The sequence below is a fragment of the Bubalus bubalis genome, chromosome 2 (genome assembly GCF_019923935.1).
Source record: "Bubalus bubalis isolate 160015118507 breed Murrah chromosome 2, NDDB_SH_1, whole genome shotgun sequence".
Taxonomy (NCBI): domain Eukaryota; kingdom Metazoa; phylum Chordata; class Mammalia; order Artiodactyla; family Bovidae; genus Bubalus; species Bubalus bubalis.
The window spans coordinates 173,168,294-173,194,864 of record NC_059158.1 but is presented as its reverse complement, the minus strand read 5'-3'; the positions used below and the strand labels follow the sequence as shown (position 1 = coordinate 173,194,864).

At 52.7% G+C, this 26,571-nt stretch overlaps 1 protein-coding gene and 1 long non-coding RNA gene across 5 annotated transcripts in view; both read left to right on the top strand.

Moving 5' to 3' along the window:
• Positions 1-8,902, top strand: part of LOC112582947 — a 40,489-nt gene extending 31,587 nt beyond the window's left edge. Inside the window, exons 2-3 of the long non-coding RNA XR_006548993.1 lie at positions 135-305; positions 8,503-8,902. This is a non-coding gene — a long non-coding RNA (uncharacterized LOC112582947). The remainder of the gene's footprint in view (positions 1-134; positions 306-8,502) is intronic.
• A 3,978-nt stretch (positions 8,903-12,880) lies between these two features.
• Positions 12,881-26,571, top strand: part of KIAA1522 (KIAA1522 ortholog) — a 28,232-nt gene continuing 14,541 nt past the window's right edge. Inside the window, exon 1 of one of the 4 annotated variants that reach the window (XM_025278483.3) lies at positions 12,881-13,247. In XM_025278483.3, the coding sequence (XP_025134268.2) occupies positions 13,025-13,247 (223 nt within the window). In that variant the 5' untranslated portion in view covers positions 12,881-13,024. Of the gene's footprint in view, positions 13,260-22,495; positions 22,714-24,396; positions 24,646-26,571 lie in introns of those variants that run through there. The other 3 variants (XM_025278482.3, XM_044937971.2, XM_044937972.2) reach the window with 3 other exon arrangements.

Below are 26,571 nucleotides of genomic sequence, written 5' to 3'. Positions count from 1 at the left end.
GCAGCCGCTGCATCCATGGCAGACATGATTAATTGATCACGGCACTCTGAACCCAGAGCCATTTGAGGCAGCAGTTTGTATAGGAAATTAAATCTATTTATCTTCCCTGATTACTTCAACCCTTTCCTTTCCAGACAGGGAAGCTGAGGCCCAGAGAGGATTCAGAAAATGCAGACCATATCCACCCCCAACACTACCTGCCCAGCCTGGAAGCACAGGAGTCATTCTCTTGGAGGGTGAGAGAGGGCAATTCCACTCTGGGTAAGAAAGTCATCACAAGAAGGTGCATCTGGGTGGAATTACAGGTGAGTTTGATTTACAACATAGGGCTTTTCTGCATTTCTCAGATTCTCTTTGAGCCTGAATTCAGTCTGTAATCAGATATCCCCCAATAATACTAAGTGTATTTTTGTTACCTGCTTTAGGCATTATCTAAATCAACTCTGACAACCACTCTGGTAGGGAGTTGTTACCATTGCTATTCCTGTTTTAAAGAGGAAGAAAGAGGAGTCTAGACATTTGCCCAAGGTCATACAGCAAGTGGCACAGCTGTGACTCTAACCACATTAAATGCAATTGAATCAATCAAAAGTTAATATCAGGGATGGTCCGGGTCTATGGGAGAATGCTGATTTGCTTGCTCCTCTGTGACTTGCCCAATGGCACTCTGGATGTTGTGTGGACAAACAGCCTGGGCCCCAGAGAAAGCTGCTGAGCGGCCCCTGGAGACAGGAGAAGCCTGGCATGATCCCCCACCCCTTGCCAGGACCTGGACACCTCTTGCTGCTCAAGACAATGGGAACACTGTGCCCTGGCAGAGTGCAGGATGGCAGGACATGGCCTGCCAAGGCCCCTGCTATTCCTCTCAGCGTGGCAAAGTGCAGAGAGGATGGGAGATGCTGAGGAATGAGGTAGGGGGTGGCTCCAAGCTGAGCCAACAACAGCAAGGGTGGAGCAAGGAGTGGAGGAAGGAGGGTCTGCCCTCCACTGGGACTGGAGAAGAGGCCATTTTGGCAGGAGCAGGAGCCCAGTGCCTCCCGCCACCCAGCTTCTGCAGGCATCACCCACTGGCATGTTTGAGCCCCTCACACCTTGGTCCACTGTCTCCAAACACCACCCCATTCTGTGTTCCCCGGAATACCGAATGAGGACACCAGCGGGCCAGCCTTCCAATCTGTGTGACCTTGCCCAAGCCCCTGTGTCTCTCTGAACTTCCTCACTGGTGAAATGAAGGTGACAGACCCTACTCTGCAGGCCAGACCCTACTTTTTCAAGGCGAGCAGAACAGCAAAGGACCCCAGCCGGAGGGGGTGAAGCAGCAAATGGTGGTTGCTAACGTGACAAGGGGGCTCCTCTCCCAACCTGGCAAAGTGAGGACAGGCCAGGAGAGCTTGTGGGGGGCGGAGCCCTCTTCCTTCCTGCCCCTTTCATCTGGGTATCGAGATGAGATCTGAGACCAGATGCGTGGCCGAGTGACTCAGCCCTTTCCTGCCTGGACACTCCTCCCCGCCTGCCTCACCAGGCTGGGCCAGGCGGTGAGACAGCAGACTGGACGTGGGGGTGGCTGGTCCTGAACAACCTCTGGGGAGTGGTGGGGAGGGAGAGGGGAGGAAGAATGAGGCTAATGTGGCCTGGCCTGCGAGATGGGGATGGCTTGGAGGAGGAGGGACCGTCAGGGAAGAGAGTGAGGGTGTCCTTGAGTCTAGTCGCTGAGGCTGACTCAACCTAAAATGCTCAAATGCTCACCGCCCCCTCCTCCCACCAACCGAGCATCCCTTCCCCAGTATTTCCGGGCCAGCCCAAACCTGTTTGCCCCGCCCTCCTAGGCCCACGTACCCACAGGGTGCTCTCTTCCTTCCCTGCTCTCTCCTTCTCTTTCTAGCCAACCGCCTCCACTTTCTCACCTCCCACTCAGCAGGTCCTATTACGGACTCCCTGAAGCAGCACGTGGAAGCAGCTCTCTGGAAGGTTGCCTTAACTTAGTTGCTAAATCCCTCACCCCACCCTGATCTCTCAGGGACTGTAAGCACTGCCTACCTGGCCCTTCTTGGAGCTCTTTTCTTGGCCTCAGATACCACCCTGCTGGTTTTCCTTCTATCTCTTGAATGGTTCCCTCTCTGATCTCAACTTCCGACCGTGCCCCTTAAAGGTGTGTGTTCTATAAACTTCCATAGTCTACCATACGGAGAAGTAATTAAGTGTCTGGACTTTGGCATCGAATGGACCTGGTTCAAATCCTGCCTCTGCCTTTTACTAGCCATGTAACTTTGGATAAATTACTTCTCTGAGCCTTAACTTTCTCCTCCATCAAATGGGTTGATATTACCTATCTTCTGGGGATCAAATGGGATAGTAGTAGCAGTGTTAATTGCTCAATCGTGTCTTGACTCTTTGCAACCCCTTGGACTGTACCCTACCGGGCTCCTCTGTCCATCGGATTCTCCAGGAAAGAATACTGAAGTGGATTGCCATTCCCTTCTCCAGAGGATCTTCCTGACCCAGGGACTGAACCCGAGTCTCTTGCATTGCAGGCAGATTTTTTACTGTCTGAGCTATACGGGATAATATACATAAAGCATGGGATAATGCACGTAAAGCCTTCAGCACTGGGTCTGACATATAGTCAGCAGTCAGTTCCTGGCAGTTGCTATTAGTATCTTTTCTTCCTGGTAAGTTTTCCTCCCCACCCCACTCCCAACTCCTACCTGCTTGGCACATACAGCTGGATGTTTTAGTGACACTTCAGACTCAAAATGTCCAAAAGAAAAATCCCAGCCCTTCTCCCCACCCCAAATACTAGTTTCTCTTCTTGACATCCCTATATCTTGAATTTTTATTTTTTTTATTCTTTGGTTTTTTTGGCCCCATGTGAGACCTTAGCTCCTTGACCAGGGATTGAACCCACACCATCTGCGTTGGAAGGCAAAGTCCTAACCACTGGACCACTAGGGAAGTTCCCCCCACACCCACACCCCTGTGCCTTTTCTTTTAAGGCCTCATCATCTTCCACTGGGCCCAACCTTCAGAATGTCATCCATTAATTCAACAAGTTCTTACTGAGAATGCAAAGCTATGTGCAGGGAAGACAGACTTGAAAAATCATTGTCTTTGCCCTTAAGGAGCTCACAGTCTGAGGATGGAGACAAGCAATTTAATATAATAAGATAATTGTTCTATTAGAGGTTTGTATGGAGAAAGCCAGTCTAGGAAATCTTTTGAGAGAAGGGGCATTTGAGTTGGCACTTGTAGGCTGAGTGGGAGCTTGAAAGATGACTGAATCAGGGAGCGCTGAGGCACGAGCCACAGGCAAAGGTGCGGCCATGTGCCGTATGAGAGCAGAGACTGGCCGGGCCTGTAGCGGTGGAGGCTCATGGTTGGGGTTATTTATTTACTTTAAACATTTAATCGCATTAATAAATTAATTAATTTTGCTTTTGGTTGCGTCAGACGGCTTGTGGGATCTTAGTTTCCTGACCAGGGATTGAACCCAGGTGCTCAGCAGTGAAAGAGCTGAGGCCTAACCCCTAGAAGGCCAGGGAATTCCCCATGGTTGGGTTTAGGGAGCTCTCTTGGGGCAGCATGGAGGACTGCTGGGAGGAGGCAGAAGTGAAGGCAGCAGGGAAATGCAGGAGAAGGATTAGGGTCTGCAGTCGCTGTACAACCTTGGGAAAGTCACTTGACCTCATGGAGCCTCCATCCCTCATCTGTCAAATGGAGATACTAATAGGCACCCGAGGGGATGTTAGGGAGGGCTGGATGAGCTAATGGAAGGGAAAGTGCCGGATAAATGCAAGCTGTTGTTGTCAAATATCCACCAGGGCAGGCTGTATTCCAGCCACAGCCCCACCTCAAAAATGGCCTCCTTGAGTCTCCTCTGAGTCAGCCCACATCCTCCCTGGCTCTGGGGTGGGCGGTAAGACGCAGGGGAATAGAGGAGCACACACCTGACTCTGGATCTTGGCTCACTGGCTGTGTGACTTGGAACCAGTTTCTTCCCCTCTCTGAGCCTCATTTCCCTGGCTACAAAAACAGGGCTGAGGATCCAACTGCAGGGCTGTTGAGAGGAGTCCATGGCACATAGTAGGTGGTCATTAACTGCATATGTCCCTGTCTCCTGCTCTCTGGTCCATCCCCTCCTCCAGCGCCTGGGACCAAGCCGAGCAGAGTGGGAAACAGTAAATATTTAATAACATATAGGCTGAGAGCTTCCTGATGGGAGGGACACGTGGAGGAGCCAGAGGACACCTACTCTCCCAGCAGGGTCTACACAGATATCCCCAGGCTCTAGGGGCACCCACATCCTGATCCTAGGGAACTCTTGCTTTCAGTGACTTCCTGGGGGAATCCCATCCAGCAGGGACATTCCCAGGGTACCCGAGTCCCCCAAATGTCTCCTCTCCTCTCCTCTCTTATTCTGTCACTCGGGGGGATAGATGGGGTGCTCATTCAACAACCATTCACTGAGCCCCTTGCTTCTGTCCAATGCCGGCACCAGAGATTCAGAGATGAAGGAGCCGAGTCCTTGTCCTCCAGGGCTTCTAATCTAGCTGGGAGGGCAAGGGAAACATGTTTGCAATAACATGGTGGTACGTGATATGGCCAGGGACTGACTTGAGAAAATCAGACCTTAAAGAAGGGACTTAAATTCTCTGTGTCTTCATTTAAACATCTGCAAAATGGGGACAAGACTTTTTATCTCTTTAGGGCTGTTGTAAAGATTAAGGGAGGCAATTATATAATTGGGGCTTCCCTGGTGGCTTGGCGGTAAAGAATCCACCTGCAATGCAGGAGACATGGGTTCAATCCCTGGGTCAGGAAGATCCCCTGGAGAAGGAAATGGTAACCCACTCTGGTATTCTTGCCTGGAGAATCCCATGGACAGAGGAGCCTGGCGGGCTATAGTCCATGGGGTCGCAAAAGAATCGGACATGACTTAGCCACTAAACCACAACAAGAGTTATATAATACACATAGGGCAGGCCCTGGAAGCTGGTCAGTGCATCAGCAGAGACGCCTTGATGGTGATGATTGTAAGTCACGGTGGGTGTTTGTGAGCACACTATGCGGCAGGGTAGGGGGTGAAACAGAGGGCATTTTGCACAGAAGAGTCAGGGAAGACTCAACAAAAGGAGCATTTGAGCTGCTCCTGAAGGCCAGGTGCTTTGCCAAAAGGAAAAATGGGGAGAGGCAGGTGAGCCAGAGAGAGAAGGACTCCATGTGTCCAAGAGGCTGGGATTTATGCTGGAGTCAACAGGAAGGGATTTAAGCAGCGAGAGGGACAAGGTCCAGAGTTAGCCTTAGAAAAGGTCCCTTTGGGGCATGTGAAGAGATTGAGAGGTTAGGAGACGGGGAAGCTAGAGTTGGAGCCGTGCCTGCATCACTTAGTCACCTGCCTGGTTCTCACCCGGGGTCAATGATTCAAAGGTTCCCGTCCCAGGAATATATCTGCCCCTTAACAGGAATTTACAGGGACAACGCCTCTAGCCAGAGGAACCACCCAAGGGACCCAGAGCAATCAGAAAAAAGCCTGTTGGGCCAGCCCCGAGGTGCCACCCCTCCCCCTGCCCTGGGCCTCCCCTTTGTGAATCTGTGTCTCTGTGGTTGTCTGTGGGCTGAGGCAGCAGAAACAGTATTTTGGAGTGAGCCAGAGCTAAATCCAAACCCTGATTCTGCTAACTGGCTCTATGACCTTGGTCACATTTCTTAACCACTCTGAGTTGGTTTCCTGGAAAATGTTCAAACTTGTATTTTTATTATTTTTTAGACTTTCCAGTTTATGATCTCTCTCTCTGTCTCTCTCTCTCTTTTTTTTTGGACCACAAGGCAGGTGGGATCCTAGTTCCCCAACCAGCGAGTGAAGCCATGCCCCCTGCATTAGCAGCACATCTTCACCACTAGACCACCTGGGAAGCCCCCTAAATTTGTAGTATTTTTAAATGCTTGTATGTAAATGCATAGAAAAATATATGCATACTGCCCACTAACATGAACAGTGGTGTGGAGTGGGTGGGGAAGGTGTGTGAAGAGGCATTTTCACATTTTACCCTATTTATTTCTGCATTGTTTGGGCCTTTTATAAGCACATATATCCTACATTTCGCATCTGTAAAAAGCGGGGATAACACTGCCAACTTCACAGATTGTCGGAAGGATTTTAAAAAGATCCTACAGATATAACTCCTTTCATGCTGGCTGTGCAGAATGGACCCCCCCCCCCCAAGTATTAATTCCTTTCTCTTCCTCTTGCCTGCATCTGTGTTGGGTTTTGTGTATTGATGTTGCCCCTTGTAACTGTTTGTTTATATTTATGTAACAAGGTCTTCTGTATACCTCTCTCTGATTTATGGGCCAGTGGGTATCTGTGTGTGTTGTTTTTGTACAGTGGGTGTCTGTATGAGTGTGCATCTGGGAGTGTGAGCACATATATCTATGTGTGTGTGTGTGTCAGCATGTCTGTGTAATTTGGTACATTTCTGTATGTGTGTGTGTTTACATGTGTTTAGACATCAGGCTATCTTAGTGTACCTGGGTGTTTATGAGTACCCAGAATTGTCCGTGTGTATTTGGGTTTGTGTTTTGGTGTATCCATGTATTTGGGTTTGCCAGTGTGAACTGGTGTGCATATGGGTCTGTCATCCTATCTTTGTGTCTTGGTGTGTTTGTGTAGGCCCCTGTATGGATGGTGGGCTTCCCCGGTGGCTCAGATGGTAAAGACTCTGTCTGCAGTGCGGGAGACCCAGGTTCGATCCCTGGGTCAGGAGGATCCCCTGAAAAAGGAAATGGCAACCCACTTCAGTATTCTTGCCTGGAAAATTCCATGGATGGAGGAGCCTGGCAGGCTACAGTCCATGGGTCACAAAGAGTCGGACACAACTGAGCGACTTCACTTTCTTTCGTTCTGTGTGGATGCTGGGGGGTGGAGGGTGCTGCTGAGAATCCACACCCAGATGTTTCCTTCTGATCACGGGCAGGGAGCTCTGCCCACACATCTTGACCCCTCCCCCAGCTTCCAGAAGGCCCTGAATGTTGGCACTTCCCTCCTAGCCCTACCCTTGGGCACAGGGCCAGCCTCCCTGCCTAGGACTGGTGGAGTGGGTGTCTGCAAACACCTGGAGGCCCCACCCAGCAGCTCCCTACAGGAAGCCTTATCAGCTGGCAGCCCAAGCTGGTCATGCCCCTGATTTGGGGGTGAGAACTGAGAACTGACAGCTCTCCTTGGAGAGCAGTGAGCCCTGTGGATCTTGGGGTCAGGATATCCTGGTTCTCCCCGCCTAGGTCAGTGTCCATCTGGCTGGCTTTCTGCTTGTCAGATGCAGTCAGACAGTTAGGAAACAAAGCATGTCTCCATGGCAACTCGCCTCTGCCTTTGAACTTGGGCAGTTCAGTGGTTTTGTGGCCCCTTCTTTAGGCTCAGCACTGGATGGGCATGGGTGATGAGGATGAGTAATGAAGCTTCCGTATATGCTCCATGCATCACCCCACACGCCCCAACCCACTCCAGTACCTCTACACACCCTCCTTTTCTAGATGAAATCAGATGTTCCATTGGGGAAACTGGTGCCCAGAGAGGACAAGTGTCTTATCCAAAGACATCCAGCAAGTTAGTGGCAGGACTGAGATGAGAAACAGACTAGGCTAACTTTTCCGTTTTTAAAACTTTTTGCCCATACTGTATGGCATGTGGGATTTTAGTTCCTGGACCTGGGATTGAACTCATGCCCCTGCAGTGGAAGCACGAAGTCTTAACCAGTGGACTGCAGGGAAGTTCCTAACCTTATTTTTTTTAAGTGACATGTTACTTTTAATGTTTTTGTTGTTCACTCAGTCATGTCCGACCCTTTGAGACCCCATGGACTGCAGCACGCCAGGCTTCCCTGTCCTTCACCATCTCCTGGAGCTTGCTCAAACTCATGTCCATGGAGTTGGTGATGCCATAAACCATCTTGTCCTCTGTCGTTCTCTTCTCCTCCTGCCTTCAATCTTTATTTCCTTATTTTTGGCTGTGCTGGGTCTTCACTGCTGCTCGGTTTTCTCTAGTCGTGGCGAGAGGGGGCTACTCTCTAGTCGCAGTGCGTGCACTTCTCATTGCCATGACTTCTCCTATTGTACAGCACAGGCTTTGGGGCATGTGGGCTTCAGTAGTTGTGGCTCCTGAGCTCTAGACAACAGGCTCAGTAGTTGTGGCTCACAGCCCTGGTTGCTTCGCAGCACGTGGGAATCTTCCCAGATTAGGGATTGAACCCATATCTCCAGCACTGGCAAGCAAGATTCATTACCACTGAGCTATCAGGGAAGCCCAGGAAGTCCCTAACTTTTAACAAGCCATTGTAGCAATAATAAAATCACCATAGGCAGAAAACCAAAGCAAACAAACCAAAAACAAGCCATTAGGCTGGGCTGGTTGAATAACTCTTTTTTTTTTTTTCTTTTTGGCTGCAGCATGCAGAACTTTTTTTTCCTTCACATCATGTACAACTTTTTTCTTTTTCTTTTTCTCTGCAGCATGCAAAACTTCCCTAACCAGGGATCGAACCTATGCCCTCTGCAGTGGAAGCATGGAATCTTAACCACTGGATTTCCAGGGAAGTCCTGCATAACTTATTTCTGTGCAGACCTCAGAATAAAGCTTCTCCTGACACTTCTACCAAGATGTTAAAACTCTTACCATTTGCCTCTGCATGTCTATGAAGTGCAGTATTTTCTAATTACTGACTAAAAGAAACTGCCGCAGAAATAAATTGAATGCTGGCTCTCAGTTAAAACCATAACCATCACCTGTAATTCAGGGTTTCAAATTTTTAGTCCATCAAAATGTCGGCATTGTTCCCACGGAATTATTTTGTGGTAAGTAAAGGGTATACATTTTGATTGACAAAAATAAATTTATATGTAAAAGCACTGACTTTTATTTGTCAGGTAAAATTCTGGGGGCTTTTGTTTGAAAGGAAAAATAAAAGTTCCACTCCTAAAAGAAAAAGATTGAAACCCACTTGTCTATACTGTGGACAGCTCAGAATGACGATCTGATCATAGAATAATAACAGGTCAATCTGGAGGCCTGGAGCACAGAGCCGGTGCTCAGGAGATAGTGGCTGAAAGAATGTGAGGAATCAGAGTTCATTCCACAGTGGAGACTGGGCAGTGGCTGCAGCAACCTCTTCTTTCTCTCAGTGCCCCCCTCCTCTCTCTCTTCCCTTCCCTTCCTTAACCTCCTAGGAGCTGGCAGCAACTTGGAGCTGGGAGGGAGCCCACAAAACTCCATTTCCTTTCCACACACGCCACTAACACCTTGGACCTCTCAACCCAGCAGGGAAAATGGGTGGAATTAGGCTTTGGGCCTGATTCTAAGAGAAGCTGGGAGTATCAAAGAAGAACTCAGCAGGGAGGTTGTTGGAAACGTTGACACACTGCCATAGATGCCAGGAGCCACAGGGTAGGGGCACAGGAGTGCCTACGGTGGGGATGAGACCTGCAGGGTCCCCCAACTCCTAGGTTAGGGAGGGAAGAGGTGGAGGGCATCAAACACAAGGAGCCTCTTTCTATCTTCTCCCACTGAAAAGGATCAAAGGTTAGAGAGCCTGCTAAAGCCGTGGACCCATTCTTTCCCAAGAAAAGATGCATACAGGTGCATCTGAAGTTAAGCAGAACATTTCTGGAAGTTCCTAGAGGCCCAGATGTGGCCCCAGAATAAATACTTTCCTTTCCCAACCTTTGAAAGCAGCAGGGGTGAGGCAGGAGCACAAAGCTAGTGATCAATTAGAAAACACACACACAGGAACACAAAGCAGTTTTAAATTTCACCTCTGCCCAGAGGGAGCTGTGTGTCTTTTGGCAAGTCACTCTACCTCTCTTTAGGCTTTCTTATCCATGGAATAGGACTGTTAATCTCTCAAAATCATCCACTTTGCTGAACTGCTCCACCCTCCAATTGGTCTAAGAACGGAGGGAAGCCACAGGTGCTCCCACCAGGGGCTGCTTGATTTACAGACCCTTCCTGGTGTTCCCTGTAAAATGAGGGTGGTTCAGCCACACCTTGGCCTGGCTGCCCAGTCTGAATAAAGTCCATGGGCCAGACCTAGCAGAGGACAAAGCTGGATCCTATGAAAGGCAGGTCTCCCGAGGGTCGGAGGATCAGGGAATGTTGGATTGGTGTGAGGCCCACCTGGGGTGGTCCTGAGTTTTCCAAAAACAGAGGGAACAGAGAATTCTATGTTGGCACAGTGATTAGGACTCTGAACTTTTATTGTTGAGGGTCTGGGTTTGATCCCTGGTAGGGGAGCTAAGATCCTGCAAGCCATGGGGCACAGTCAGAGAGCAACAACATAACAAACAATAACAGAGGGAGAAAAGCTGGATGACCTCAGGGGCTACAGCCCTAAGCTTGGTTATAGCTCCTTCCTCCCTGGGGACAGGCTGGCAGCTTCCTTCCTGGTCAGGTGACAGCCTGGCTCTAGGATGGACTTTGGGCTCTGCTGACAGGGGCTGCTGGGAAGTCAGTTTCCTTAGCTGCCCAGAGGGACAGCAAAGAAATGTAGCTGAGCTGAGAATCGTGAATCCAGAGAGCAGTGTTGCAGGCTAGCCTGTTCCAGCTAGCCCTGAGGGGCTCAGAATCAGGCCTATCAGGCCAGGGGACAAACAGGAAAGCCGGGCTGCCGGATTTAAGGGTGGCTGGAGATGGGAGGTGAGAGCGTCTGGGTGTTGGAGTTAGAAGCAGTGAGGGGAATACAGCCCTGACCTCTCCCTACTCCCTTTTCTCACCCCACCTCCAAATCAGGGGACCTAATCTGTGAGTTGAATCCTAGGGATTGTGGTTCGAGGGGAAGGCTTCGCTGAGGATACGAGCCACTGGCAGGATCAACTTCATGGGCATAGTCCACTTGGCCCTGCTCTCTGAAAGTCCCCATGCTTGATCATGCTCTGCTGTTACTTTCTTGAAATTTGTAATAAATGTTGAACAGAGGCCCTGCATTTTCATTTTGTACTGGGCTCTGAAACTGTGTAACCAGTCTAGCCACCAGGAAAAAAGGAGGTGCTGAAAGGGTGGGTGGGGGGCAAGGCTGCCCAACTATTCCTCTCCTGATTACCCCTTCCAAAAGCCAGAGTATGTTTGCCTTCTTTCTCCTCTCTACCAGTCCATCCATATTATCTAACAGGCTGAGGTTCTGTGCATTGCTCTTAAAGCATCAGCCCCGCCGGTATCACTTTTCCTCTGATACGCACCTAGTGCTGAACGGGGCAGAGAGCACCGTGAGGACAAGCCCAGTGTGATCCCTGTGCGTGGCCCAGTGATGCACACTGATCCGGAATGGGTGCTCTGGGATTATGGGCTGAAACCAAATGAGTGACGACGGTTAGATGGGAAACTGGGGCCCAGTAAGTACAGTGATCTGCCCCAGGCCCACCACGTGTGTGTGTGGGGGAGGGGAGTTGTCACCAATGGCCCAGGTTTGCCACAGCTGAGCCCCTACCCAGGGAGCTAAGGCAAGTTCAAAAGGTCACACTGCTCACTCTAATCCTTCTACAATATCATAGTGAATGTTGTTGACGCTACACCAGGGCTGACTAGGCTGAGTAAGGACAAGGAGAAGGCTGTTTTACCAAGGTCAGGCTGGATGATGAAGACAAATTTTAACCGGTGGGGTGGTCATGATGCCCTTCTGAGTCAAAAGGGAGTCCAAGATCTCACAGCTGGTCCCTAAGGGCAATTTCTAGCTCCTGGGGACCAAGCAGAGACAAGACTTACATTGTCAATCTTAATTCCTCTGCTGATGACTCCCTCTGTGCTCCTGGGCAGTCCGTCTTCTTCTGGCCTCAGTTTCTCTTCTGTACTATGGGGGTATCACTCCCTGGCCTGCCTCCCGCAGAGCCTCTTGTAGGATCAGATCATATGAAAGGGCTCCCTCAGCTACAATAAAGAGCCAGAGGCCTGGAGGAAACAAAGCATAGCACTTTTGTGATTCTTTAAGGCTTCCTTTCTCTACCCGCTTCCTCGGTCACACCTGTCACCTGCAGAGGATCTCAAAGCATCTTATAAAGCTGTGAGTTCAAGTCCAAGATCAGTTCTGATCAGTGCGGAGCATCTCAGTGGAAAATCCAGACCCAGACACTAGTGCTCTGGGGACTCACAACCTGGCCCAAGGGTAAACTGAGGCACGGCTCTCCTCATCCTGTCACCCACCACCCAAGGGTGAAGCAGGAACCCAGGAAGCATGGGTCCCAGCTCCACACTGAGGATTGATGGGGGCTGGGGGAAGGTGTGGTGAGGAAGGGGAAAGGAGGGAAAGGAGACTCCGAGTTGCCAGACTGCAGAAAAAAGCTCCAGGTCTCAGGTGGGTCTGAAGTCTGTCTCTAGAGCAAAACCTCCAATACCACCCAGATCCTGGAAAGCATTCTCAGAACCCCCTTACTCCAGAAAGAGGATTCCGGAATCTCCCATCTCTTTCTGGACCGAACTCAGGACACGAAGTTCTCCTGGGATCCAACCCCAACATTTTTCTCCCCTCTTTCTCTGAGCACCCCCACCCCAGAGCCAGTACTTCTCTGTCCGAACCTTGCTCTCTTCAATGGCCCCGCCGAGACGGAACCTCGGTACCGCCCCCTCCCACGCCCACCCCGCTACCCCGCCCTCTCGGCCCGGGCCCCCGCCGCGGCTCGGGGGCTCGGTGACCACCCTTCCCTCGGGACCGGACCTCTCCCTCCGCTAGCCCCTGAACTCCGGGACCCCGGCCGGCGGGCCGGACGAGGCGGGAGGGGCCGCAGGCAGCGCCGCCCCCGCCCCGTGGCCGCTCCCTCCCGGCCCCGTCCCTCCCGGCCGGCCTCCGCGCCCCGCCCGCCGCCCCGCGGCCCCTCCTGCGCCGCTCCCGCCGCCCGCCCGCTCCTCGCCCGCTCTGCCTCCGCCGCCCAAACTTTTCTCCGGGCGCGTCTAAGCGCGGCGGCCGCCTGCCCGCCCGCCCGCTCGCCCCCGGCCCATGGGCGCCCGGCCTCAGGGGGCCTGACCCCCGCCGCCAGGTCCGCCCGCCGCGCTATGGCGGCCCGCGCGTCCCCCGCCGCACCTGCGGCCGACGAGCCTGGGGGCCCCGGCGGCCCCCCGCGCAGGAAGAAGTCTCGCTCGGGCGCGTCCGGCCTCCGCCGCGCCTTCAGCTGGCTGCGGGGCAAGCGGCGCAAGAAGAAGGCGGCGGGGGCCGAGGGCGCCGAGCCGGCCGCCCCCCGGGCCAAGAAGGCGGACGACAAGGCCAGGAAGGCCAAGGGTAAGGGCCGAGGTAAGGCGGCCGGGCACCTGGGGAGGCGCGGGGCGGTGCCCGGGGTGCGGCCCGAGTGGCTCCGTTGGGGGTCCGCGGCGTGTCGGGAGGGTGCTGACTTCCTAGGCGTTGGTGCTGGGGGAGCGAAGAGCCGGCACTCGGTCCGAGCACCCCGACTCTGCGCCACCCCGCTCCTGAGGTCCCAGACTCAACCCAGCCCCGCTCTAGGGGCGGGGGGACCCCCGACTGGGGCAGGGATCCCCCGGCTTAGACTGGAAGTGCTGGCCGCCCGGCTCTTGGGACGGTGAGGCAGTACCCTCCTCCCCCAGGCTCACCCAGGTTCTGCCCTCTGCTGCTGAGTCAGGGGGTCAGAGACTTGATTCTGGCTTGGGGCCAATGGGAGAGGCAAGTGGCCTTGCATGTCTGGTGGGGGTTCCTCTGGGTCTGGAAAGTCAACTGCACTCAGAAGGTGTGTCAGCTGTGGAGGGGGATCTGGGTTGCCAGCCCCACACTGGACCCAGCATGGAGCAGTGACATGCTTTACGTTATTAGCAGTGCTAGCTTTTCCTACCTGGCCTCCCCTTACCATTCACCTGGGCCAAACCACAAACATCCACCTCCTGGGGTGGTGAGCTCGGGATTTGAGCCAACAGCCCCTCCCACCACTCCTTCCCCCAGCCAACGTTGTTCCTGTGTTGGAAGTGTGCTTGCAGAGGGGGGAAACTGAGGCCCAAGTTAATGGAGAAGCTGTATCTGTGACAGCGGTGGGTACCTGAAATACTACAGCTAGTTCTCTGCCTGTAGGCTCCCTCTGGCCTGGTGGTTGAGCAGCCTGAGGGCAGGAGTGGCTGACCTGGCCCATGCCTACCAGGGTCACTTTTCTTTTGGCCACTTGCACTTACTTGGTTCTCCCCTCATCTTCCCCTCTGTTTGTGTCTCCTGATTGAGGGGGAGGGCATGAGTCTCTGCCAGAGGGTGGGGCTCCCTTGGGGCTGCCATCCTAGGACGTCTACTGGCAGTGCTAGCGCCAGAGGTGAGGAAATGGCGGTGTGTGCAGGCCCATCCCCATCCGCTGCGTTTACCCTCCCAGTGTCCTTTAACCACCTCCTCTGGAGGAGAATTAGAAAGAACACTTCCTGGGGTCAGGAAGAGGGTGAAAAGCCTCTTGTGTGATTGCATCCGGCCTGATCTTCCTTTTGGAAATGGGCCCTGCATCCCTGCAGCCCAGCCACAAATGGAGGTTGGGTGCTGGGGCTGAGGTCACTGGGCCAGGCCCTGAGGGAAGGTTTGCAAGGGGGATGTTTCCAAGGGCAGGTCCCACAATACATGAAACCTGTCCCAGGGCTGTTCCACCAGGATTCAGCCTGAAGTCATCCCCATCTCATTCACAGAGTCCTGGGGCAGAACTGGACAAGATGGGTTGTGGTCCCACTGTCAGGGTTAGAGAATGAAGGCTAATGGTGTAGCCCAGGCCAGTGGACCTGGGCTAGGAGGTCCACTGGGAGACCAGCCTGGGGCGGGGGTGGGGTGGTGGTGGTGAAGTGGGAGACAGGAAAACTGACTCTGTAGGTCCCTGCTCTGACAGCCTGGTTAGAGGTCACTGGGTCAGTGGCAGACCTCCCCCGGCCTTATGTTTGGTATTGGGTAGCACTGGGCTTTCTGGGCAGCAGGTCGGCCTGATTTGGGCCCACGTGCGTGGGCCAAACCTCCCTGCCCCTGGCTGTTGTTTCCCCAGGTCTGGGGGTGGCCCCAGGTATGTCTGGAGGAAGTCCTGTTTCCTTTTGCTCCAACCTCCTATTATTCCAATTGTTTCTTTGTCACCTGCCTGGCCAAACTTCTTTTCTGTTTATTAAGAGAAATAAATCCGATCTCTCTAATCTCCACTGGCACCGCTGGTCAGGAAGGGGAAGCCCAAAGAAGGCTTAACTCTTTCTGGGGAAAATGTTTAGAATGAAGATTTGGGGAGAGGGGGAAGAGGCACACACACAAAATTCCTAGGAGGTCCCCCCTCCCAGGTGCTGAACCAAAGACCCATAGATGCAGGTCTTGGCTTCCCTAATCTGAGTCCCGTACTGTAAATGGGAAAACTGAGCTTGGTATAGATTCTGAGCCTGTATCTTCCCTGCTCCCCTCACTGCCCTGCCACACACTTAAAAAGGAAAGAGAGGAAGTCTGACATTTATTTATTATTCTGAATGTGCCAGAAGCCACGTATCCATGATCTCATTTATACCCATTTGCAGATGAAAAAACTGAGTCTCAGGAACAGTGAGTGCTTGATTTTCCCACCTGGGATTTTAACTCAAGTCATCTGACTCCAGAACTGGTCCTGCTTTCTTAATTTACCCAAAGACACAGACCAGGGGGGTAAGGCTTAAAGATCCCCTCATCCAACCCATTCTACAGATGGGAAGAGGTCCAGAGAAAAGTGAGGGAACTTGGTAGAGTAGGAATAGTATCAGAGTCAGGCAAATTGATGAGAGTTCACATTCTGGCCCAGCAGTTAGCAAGCTTGGTGACACCAGGCAGACAACTTCTCTGTGGTCTCATCGTTTCCATTACCCTCTTTGGAATAGAGAGGACCCTCTCACTGGGGTATCCGTCCAGGTAGACCTATATCCTTGATGGGTCTATGAGCTTTCTCTCCAAGATTCTCACAAAAGAGGATGTGAAAATTACATGCAAGGGAAGTCACCATAGAAATGTAAGGGGTCGCTGTGTGTTTGTGAATTTGTTCACCTGAGTTGTAAGGACCCAGTCTGGAAGGAATGGGCTCTGAGGTTGATAGGACAACTCTGGCCTGAGCCATGATCTGCTGCTCTCTTGGGCCATGTAACACCAGCAGGTGAGTAACCCCTCCAAGCCTCAGTTTCCTTATCTGTAAAATAGAGATGATAAATTCTGGCTTTACAGGGGTGTTTCAAAGATCAAATCGGATAACAGACATGCAAGTGCCTTGTGAACTGTGGAGCGTGCTGCAGACGGCAGGAAATTGTTGTTGTGATGCTGAGGACTTGAGTATTGGCTGAGTTTATTCTTACTCGTGTTTGGAAAACAATTCATTGCTTACACAGAAGGTGGAGTCTTACCTTTGTTCAATGGAGGACGCAGGCACAGAAAACATAAAACAAAACAAGCAGGAATCCATATTTTTCAGAAATATCACCTGGACTCTAGACAAGTATGTGGGGAGGAAGTGTTTCTGGGACACAGGCCGGGACTGGAGCCCGGGAGATAATCGGGGGAGGCTTCCTGGAGGAGGTAAGCAGGGTGTGGAAGGAAGGCAGGGTGTTGGCTAGTTTGAAGGGGAACCTGAAGGCTGCTATGTGTCAGACCCTGGCCGAGCATTTTCATGAATGTTTTCCCTGTTGTCCTCAACAACCTGGGAAGTAGTTTATAGGTGAGAAAATAGACTCAGAGGGTAAAAGTAAGTTGGTCAAGGTCATTCAGCTTCATTCATTTGAGAAAGACATGTGCTCAGTCACTCAGTCATGTCCAACTCTTTGCACAACCCTATGGACTGTAGCCTGCTTGTCTTTCTGTCTATGGGACTCTCCAGGCAAGACTACTGCAGTGGGTTACCATTTCCTCCTCCAGGGTGAAAGAGACATATTCCTTACCATATAGTGTCAGGCACTGGTCTGCTGCTGCTGCTAAGTCGCTTGTTGTGTCCGACTCTGTGCGACCCCATAGATGGCAGCCCACCAGGCTCCCCCGTCCCTGGGATTCTCCAGGCAAGAACACTGGAGTGGGTTGCCACTTCCTTCTCCAATGCATGAAAGTGAAAAGTGAAAAGTCAGGCTAAGGCAAATACTTGAGACAAGACAGGCATGGTTGTCACTTGCATGGAAGTGATGAACACAGCGTGGCAGGAACATTTGGCCTCCCGAGGCCTCACTGCCCACACAAGGTACTATGAGGTTGGAAGTGTTTCTTACTCTGGTGGGGAATAACTGTAGAGCTTGGGACCACCTTTGGGGAAAGATGTATGCCAGCCCTCCTGAAGGTTTCTCTCAGGCAGAGGGCAGTGGCTAGGGGTGGGGGTACTGATAGAATTTAGGAGGTACTCTGCCAGGTTCAGCCAATTTGACCCCATGAACTCTGGCCCTCATTCATGGCAAACCGTCCTTGGCATGGGGTTATGGAGAGACTCCTGAGTGTGAGTTCTGCTTTGCCAAGTCCTGCCCCACTCTTGGCAAAGACACTCTCTTAATAAAGATGGGGTTTAATGGCCTCCACTGTTAGTGGCCCTTTCTCATTCTAGAATTCTGTGGGTTTGAGAATGGGCTGGAGGAGCAAGCTGGAAGGGAGGCTGGGGGTGGGAGCTGTGTTAAGGGAAAGAGAGCCTACCTCTGGTCAGTCGGGTGGACATGACATCAGGACCCAGTGGCCTGGATGTCATAGGAAGGTGGGTGGGAAGAAAGTGGGGTGAATGGTGCCGGGTCTTCCTGCTGAGGAAGGGGCCTGTGTGGCTCTAAAGCAAACTGAGGACCCAAAGGCACTTTGGTTAGTGGTCACTTTGCCTCTTTGAGGTCTGCGTGATATCTGTTTGCTTGTCGATAAACACAGTTCACGCAGTTCCACATTTGGTGCCACTGCATGCACTGATCTCACGGAGGATGTGTTCCCTCCCCTTTTCCATCCAGAACTCCTATTCATCCTCAAGACCTGGTCCAGAGTCATCTACTCTGTGATACTCCCGGGGAAATCACTGCCCCGGACTCTAGAGCAGGGTGCTCAAGTGATTTGGAGTTGGACAGGATGTGCTTTTCTGGCACCTTCTTCGTGGGGAGGGGCATCTCAGCGTCCTCAGCCTGGGGCCTGGACTAATGTCATATGGGCTGGGATGTGACCATGGGGGTGTGGCTTCCCCAGAGGAGTCTGGGTCTGCCTCCTCCAGACCCATCTGAAGGGATGAACATTGTCCGCCCTGGGTCCAGATGGGAGATGGTGCTTGCTAATTTATTTCACAAATACTTCTTAAGTTTTTAATACTAGGTACTAAGTACCTACTGTGGGTTAGACTCTGTCCTGGGGATGAAAGAAAGACAAGGTCCCAGTCCTCATGAACTTCTCGATTTGAGGGGGTTGGTAGACAGTGAGCAAGTAATTAAGGGTCAAAAAGGGTAACTAAGGAAGGGACAGAGAGATCCCGGGGGAATCAAAGATGGCTTCCCCAGGTAATAGGAACTATAATGGAAGGATGAGGGGAAGCTGGGGTTGAGGCATTTGCAGAGCTGGAATCAGGCAAGGCTCCTGCAAGGGGTTGGGGCCAGCTGGCTGTCCGGTTCCATGAGCACAGGCATCACCAGACATCACTGTTCTGAACACCCTGAGGGCAGGAGCTGGGCTGACTTGTCTTTTTCCTTTGCCCTGCCCAGCACAGGGCCTGGCCCTAAAAAGTGGCTTCAGGTGATAAGTGGGTGGTCTGATATGGGGCATGGGCATCTCCAGATCCTAGGTGCTCAGAGCTGATGGCATGAGATGTCATGGGGAGCCCTTATGGCACATACAGATGGGCATCTGAGGCCCAGAGGAGGAAGTGGCTTGCTGAAGGTCATACCGCCAGTCAGTGTTGGAGGCAGAACAGGAGCCCACACCTGCCAGGCTGACCTCAGCTTCCCCACTCCTTTGTTTTGATTTCAGATGGAAAATCCCGTCGCAGATAGGGGCCTCTACCGGGGTGGGATGAGAGGAGCAGAAAGCGAGGCCAAGAAGGCCTCATTCATCCCCTTGCTTAGCTCTGACACCTTCAGGGGCTGTTTCAACTGCCTCTCCTCCCTCCTCACGGAGGCCCCAAATCCGCATCCCCCCTTCCCCGCCCACCCCCGTGGCACAGGGCCCAGGTTCTCCTGGAAATCCCCCTCAGGCTGGGGGGCCCCCCCACAACTTTCTGCCCCTGAAGCAGGGCTGCCAGCGAGATCTGCTGCTCTGGGGCGGCTACACCCTGTGGCCAGAAAAATCTCTTAATCTGTTGTCTGCAGAGGGCAGAGGGGGAGCTTCCCTCCACCCACCTGCCCCTTGGAAATTCCCCTCTCCCCAAACCTTCAAAGCTGTCTCAGCTGTTCCTGGCCTGTCACATGCTGAAGAAAACTAATGAGAGGAGGCATTGTATATTGTTGAGGCTGCAGTGAATGTGCTGGGGTGGGGAGAGCAGGTACACCCCTCTGCCCCATCCGAAGACCCCACCTCCAGCCCCGTGGCTGACTTGGGGAAGGAAGTGGGTGGAAGCAGCTTCCTTGTCCACCTCCCCCCATTACTACACTTCCTAGGACTCTGGGCTTCATCCACTGTCCTGGGGCCTTCATTAATCAAGCAGGGTCACTCAGCAGGGTGCTCTGTGCTGGCATGGAAGGATAGACAGAGACAGCTCAGCCTGCCAAGGGCTCAAACCCTGAATCTTCTGGCAAAGTGCATGCTTCCCAGGAGGCTGCTGGTGGGGCCTCTTCTAAGTCAGATCTCCTGCCTGCTTACAGACACCCTCTCCTCCAGGTCCCTAGCCAGGGGAGGGTCAAGAGACACTCAAGCCCTGTCTTGTGGTTCCAGGAGTTCTGGTCCATTTGTCTTCCATATCACCTACTTCTTCCCACCAGTCATACCCTAGGCTCTCCCGGGCACTTGGCTCATTGGTGGTACTCTTTCCCGCCGCGCCCAGGAGCAAAGCACAGCCTTTGCAGTGGAAGGATATAAGACTGGGGGAGTGCCTTAGCCTTTTCTGCCTGTGCCTCTTTACCTCCACCAGCACTTAAGGTGCCATCACCACCACCTCCGCCAGTTTCTGTTCAGCATGTGGGGCACACCTACTGTGTGCCAGACACAATCTGAGCCTGGGGCTACTAAGAGGAATGAGAGGATCACTGTCCTGGAGAAACTTGTTTTCTGGTTGTTGCCTTGAAATGAGTGCTGGTATGGGTGTGATCAGTACTGTATCAGTAGAGGGGAGCCCCGAGAACTGGGCTGCAGAAGGAGGTGGGCAAAGGAGACATGGAGAAGGACACTGGCTAGCAGGGCCCTGGAGACAGGCAGAGGTGGAAGAGGAAGGAGCATGTGTGAGGCCTGGAGGTGTGCAGTGGGGAGCCACAAGCAGTTCTGTGTCCTGGGGCCCTGAGAATGAGAGGGGTGTGGTCAGAGATGAGGCTGAACTGGTGGGCGGGACTAGCTCCTGCAAGGTCTGTGAAGGCCATGGCATCTTCTAAGCTTTCTGCGTGCCTGTCCTCACTCCATTCATTCCACGGGGTTTGGATTTTACCCTTGTGTTTTCTCTCTGCTCTCTCCCGTACCACCTTTCCCCTTCATGGGCTTCAGGTTCCCCACCTGTAAATTAAGGGAATTGGGCCAGCAGATCTCTGAGATCTCATCTAGCTCTGACACTGGGACCCTTTTCCCAGTGCAAAGCAAGGAGTCTGGTGCACACAGCGTGGTATACAGTGTGTGCTCAGTAAGTATCTTCTGGGTGGATGAATAAAATACCAGCCCCCAGGGACTGCACTGTTGTCAGCCTCAGTCTCTTAGCAAGAGAGGGGCCTCAGGGAGGGTGTGGATCAGCTTTAATTCTCCCATCTTGCAGGGCAGGAACAGGGTGTCTTAGAGCCACTGGGCATAAGAGGCAGTGTGGTGTAGTGGAGGGGCTTGCCCAGGTGGCAGAAAGAGGAGCCATAAAGGGATTAGAACTGAGGACTGTGGACTGCCAGCCCAGGGGATGCTCTCTCTATACCAGGCTGCCCTTGGTTGGAGAGATGGTAGAGTGATCATAAAGGATAGTCACTGCTCAGTATGCAGGGCCCTGGGCAGGTCCCTGGACACAGGGTACTTGTGAGAACATGAGAAGTAAATGCCTTAGGCAACCTGGAAGGCTTTCAGAAGAGGTAAAGCTTGGCTTGGGCTTTGAAAAACAGACTTGTATAAGGGAGATGAGAGAGGGCGACAGATGCACAGACATGTATTGTTTCATGTATGTTTACCCATGTGCTCCATTACTTATACATACACCCCCCCGAATGTGGATATGGGTATATGTGTGCATGCTAAGTCACTTCAGTCGTGTCCACCTCTTTGTGACCCTATGGACTGTACACCAGGCTCCTCTGTCCATGGGATTCTCCAGGCAAAAATACTGCAGTGGCTTGCCATGCCCTTCTCCAGGGGATCTTCCCGAGCCAGGGGTCAAACCTGCATCTCTTATGTCTCCTGAATTGGCAAGAGGGTTCTTTACCACTAGCACCATCTGGGAAGCCCAGATATGGGTGTATCAAATAGACAGTTGCACAGTCATACTGATCCACAAAAGCACATGCAAATTCTACAGTCTTAGAGACAAACCTTTTCACTTACATGCACAGAAGCAGACTGTTACACACTCAAATACACAAAAATCAGTGATATTCCACCAGCTTGAGAGTCAGAATTACACAGGCAAATATGCAAAAGCACAAATCCAAAACAGTGTAAACAGACTCAATTATATGGATAGAGGCATGCGGTCACACTCAGATGACTACACAAAGAGGAACCCACATGTTCAGGGTTAGATACACACACAGCCACATTCAAGCACACAAATACAAATATCCAAGTATATGTCCTTCAAGGTCATGGAGAGGCACAGATAAAGTGGAGGGGTAGGTAGCTTGAAGCAGTGGGTACTGGTCTCAGTCTGGGTTTGAGTACTGGCTCTGTAGCTTAATGCTGTTTGACTTTGGACTCATCAGTTAACTTCATGGAACCTCAGTTTTTCTATCTGTAAAATGGAGATGATAAAAAGTATACCTACCTTAATAGAATTGTGGATGAAATGAAGTAATGCATGAAAGCAGTTACCACAGTGCCTGGCACAATAAGTGCTATATAAAAGTGTTTTGTTATTATTTTGAACACAGTTACTACGGAAATACAGTCAGATAAATATATTTATACAAACAAGCAGAGACAAGAGATACGCAGACACGTGACACTCACGGGGTAGTGGTTGATTGTCCCTAGCAGCAGCAAGGTTCCGGACCCCGCCTATCTGGAGCCCGGGCCCCTAGTTCTCTTGGTTCCACTGCAATCCTCAGAGGCAGTCCCTGGCTTGGGAAAGCGAGCGACCCGCCGGCCCCACCTGGACAGGCCCGGCCGTTCCCAGAGCAACTGGGCGGGGCGGCTTAGCAGGTCTCCCAGGTCCTCGGAGAGGTGGAGCCTGACGGAGCAGCGCCAGGCCCCGCCCCTCAATAGGCCCCTCCCCTCCCCGGTCATTGGCCGCAGAGCCTGGGGGCGTGGCCGAGCCGGGGCTGGGGGCGCCTGCGGTGGCCGCCCGCGCTTCTCTCTGCCTCCCTCCTGTGGCTGCGGGCCCGGCGGCCGGGCTGGTTGGGCTGCGCTAGGGTTCCCGCGCCGGCTCCCGCGCCCACCATGGGCAACTCACACCACAAGAGGAAGGCCCCCAGCGGCCCCCGGGCCCGCAGCTTCTGGCGGTTCGGGCGGTCGGCGAAGCGGCCGGCAGGTAGGGGCTGGGGGTGGGGGCGGGGCAGGCGGGGAGGAGGGTCTGCCTGCCGCAGCCGCCGCCGCCGCTGCTGCCCTCTCCCGGGGCTTGTCGGGTGTGAGTTTGGGGGGCCGGGAATCCCCCGCACAGACCCCACCCCTCACATGCAGACAGACACATGTACGCACGAATACCCGCGGGCGGGCACACGTACATGTTCACAATCTACACGGTCACATACACAACACCCACTGAGACGTACGGCCATGCAGACACAAAATCACATACACACGTTCACACCCACACCATCGTGGGACCCACAGATCCTGAGTGGGACACCTACCTATGTATACGGCTTATACAGCCACACAAACACCACCACACGCACAGATTCAGGCACAATCATTCATGTAGGTAGAGTTGCCCAACATCTTAGGCACACATATGTACACACAGGTTCAAAACTGCACAACCATCCAGACCCTAAAGCACTTATACACACACAGACACATTCAAGCACGCACATTTGGTCCCCAGGCTTTAGCCCCCACAGGCTGAAAGTTTGCAGGAGGGAGGGGGAGACAAAGGTGAAGGGGAGAAGCAGGAAACCAGGGGCTGGAGACGCGGGCCGCCTCCATCTGGCGTGATCGGGAGTCGGACTGGTTCTCTGGGTTCCCTCCCCACCCCCATCCGCACCGCCGCTGCCTCTATCTGTCCCCCTTCCCCTCCCACCCGCGGTCCCCGTGGTCGCTGCCGCATCTCCCCCTTTCAGTGCAGCCACCGAGCTGGAACGCAGCCCTTCCCGGCGTGCTGCGGGATCCCTCCGCGTGTCACATTCCATCCTCCAAGTCGGGGGGAGGGGGCAGAATTGGAAAGGCCTCCAGCTCTAGGGCTGGGAGCCGGAATTCCTGGTTTCTCCCAGCGGGTGTGGCGGTTCAGGGTATCCCTGTGTCCCAAGGGGTGTTGTGGAGGAGGGGCTGTCGAGAGTGCCTAGTTCCCTCACCTGGTGAATCCAGACATGGGGTAGGGGCAGGACAGTGAACCACCCCCTACCCTACAAGATAAGGGGTCTCCAACAGTCTGGTGTCTGCTGCTCTTTGGGAATGAGAGACTCCCAGAGAAGATGGCTTAGGGAGGCCTCCCCGTTGTGGTGGGAGAATACACTCATGTCTTCCCAGGTTCCACATTCCTAGAGGTTCTGAATTGAGCCTGATGATCTCATCCCTCCAGGCAGGGGGCGACAGAAAGGACCAAGCCTGGGAATTAGGGGGTCTGGGTTCTCCAACTGTCTCTGGTATGGGCTCAGTGACCTTGAGCATATTGCTTTCACTTTTTTGGACGTCCCTGGCTCCTAGAGGAGGCCTGTCTGTCAAATTAGGGCAGCCTAGCTTAGGTGACTTCTTGGGATCCTTGCAGTTTCTGGCTGGTTATTTCATGGTGAAAGGTACTGAGGTCTAGAGAAGGTAGACTTATCCAAGCTCACTGCCTGCAGTGGTCTGAAGAATAATCATGGTTATTAGGAAGAAGGTTAGTTAAATTCTGGTAGGCTCTCTGAGGTTCCTCAGAAGCTGGGTTGATGAGAGACTCCTGAACCTTCCAGGCTCCCTGTCCCAGTAATCCTGAAATCTGGCCTATGCCCACCTGTCTCTCCTCTTGGAATCTGCACCGAGTGGGTGGGGCTGGGGCTGGGGATCTTCATCTGCCCTCAGATGGCCACTCTAATCTGATGGTTTCCTGAGAACCAACTGTGGGTCCAGGCTTGTGACCGTTTGTGGTGGGGGAGAGAGATTAAGAGGGCTGTGTTTACAGTCTTCTGCCCTCCACCCCTTAAGGAAGAGGCCTGGGGCTTCTAGCAGCCCTTATGTTCTTTCAGTTCCTGCTACAACTCCAGGGTCAACCAGGCTTTGAAGATGTTCCTAAAAACCCAGAAAGTGATGTCAAAGCAACACAGAAGTAAGTGTGGGGACTAGAGAATATTCTAGGCTATATTAAAAGGCTTTTGGGTTGGAGTCTGTTAGAAAACTGGGGAGCTGGTATTAAAGAAGTTAACTGTTAGGACTTCTCTGGCAGCCCAGTGGTTAAGACTCGGTGATTCCACTGCAGGGGCCTAGGTTCAGCTGCTGGTCAGGGAACTAAGATCCCACATGCCCATGTGGAATGGCAAAAAAAAAAGAAAAAAGTTAACTGTATTGTTAACTGTTGATTAGATGAGAGAACCTGGCTAAGGTTGCACTTCAGCTGTGGGTATGGTCACGAACAAAGGCTTTGACATTGAGTATGGAGGTTGGAAAGAAACATAGTTGAGGCTTCTTCCTTGTGCCTGGGAGGAGAAAAAGTGAATGTAAACTTCAGTCTTTAATTTTACTTCTGCTGAGGATTCTGAGGCTTCCCTGGCCTCAGCCTCTGCTGACACAGGCCTAGGTATGGGACTGAGGCTTGAGTACTTATTGGATTGGTCTGTGAAAGGATGGGGGAAAGAATGCCAGGCAAACAGAGAGGGCTGCAGTCTACAGGCCACAGGGAGCCAGTGAAGGTGTTTGAGCAAGGGAGGAGCCTATGAAAGGGGTGTGTTAGGAGGATGGCAGGTGCCAGCAGGACAGGTTGGGGGGTGGGGTGGTGAGAGTAGAGACTCATAGAACAGTCTGGAGGCTGTTGCAGTAATCCAGGGGAGAGGTGGTGAAGTGAGGGCTGGGGCAGGGTGAGGGCTGTGGGAGTGGAAAAGGAGGGGCAGCTGCAGAGACACTGGGAGGAGATGGCAGAAAAGATCGGACCCGGGATTAATCAGATGTTGAGCTGTATGGGCCAGAGAGGGCTGTGAAGGCTCTGTGCCTGAGGCTGCTTGACTGGGGGATGGTAGCAGAGATAATGCAGAGATAAAAAAGAAAGTGAAGTCGCTTAGTCATGTCCAACTCTTTGGGATCCCATGGACTGTAGCCTACCAGGTTCCTCCATCCATGGGATTTTCCAGGCAAGAATACTGGAGTGGGTTGCCATTTCCTTCTCCAGGAGATCTTCCTGACCCAGGGATCAAACCCAGGTCCCCAGCATTGTAGGCAGACACTTACGGTCTGAGCCACCAGGGAAGTCCTATGCAGAGATAAACCTTATGCTAAACCCTTTACATCAATTAATTCATGTGTCCTCCAGCCGTTTTACAAGCCAGAAGCTATTGTTCTCCCCATTTTACAGACGAGAAAGCTGGAGCTCAGAGAAGTTAAGTCACTTGTCCAAGGCCACTCAGCAAGGAGGTTGCTGAATGGGGATTCACACCCAAGCCTGTCAGATTCCAAAGACTGTGCTCTTAATTATTTTAGGTATAGATGGATTTCCTCCTATGATGGAGGGGCCTGCAGGTCCTCTGATGAAGAAAGCCTGAGGCCCTCTGTGGGCAGCAAAGGTGGAGGAAACACTATGGAGGAAGGGCAGGGGTTGAGGACTAAGCATTGAACCCTCCAAGGGCTCGGCGAGGGATCTTGTGGGCAGTGGGAAGGGAAACTGAGTTTTAAGGAAGGGTCAGCCCTGTGTTGCAAATGTCCATAGAGAAGAGTGAGGATGGATGGGGAGAGGCCTCCTCATTGCTGGAAAGTCGTTGGAACCCGCTAGGATTGTTTGACCTTGGTTCTCAGGAATCCAACTCAATTCTCCCAGCCCCAGGCCAGCTGGGCAGTTAGTCCTGGGAAGTTTGGGGGACTGGTGGAGGATGTGAACTGGGAGCTCGAGCAGTACCCCCAGCACCCTGCCTGCCTCCTGTCCCCACATGCATTATGCTGTCAGGTTTATACACACGGCCCTCCTCCTGGTAGGGTTTATTTTTCCCACTTTGCAGATGAAGAAACTGAGGGACAGGACCAAGTCATTGGTGGAGTCAGACTCCCCCTG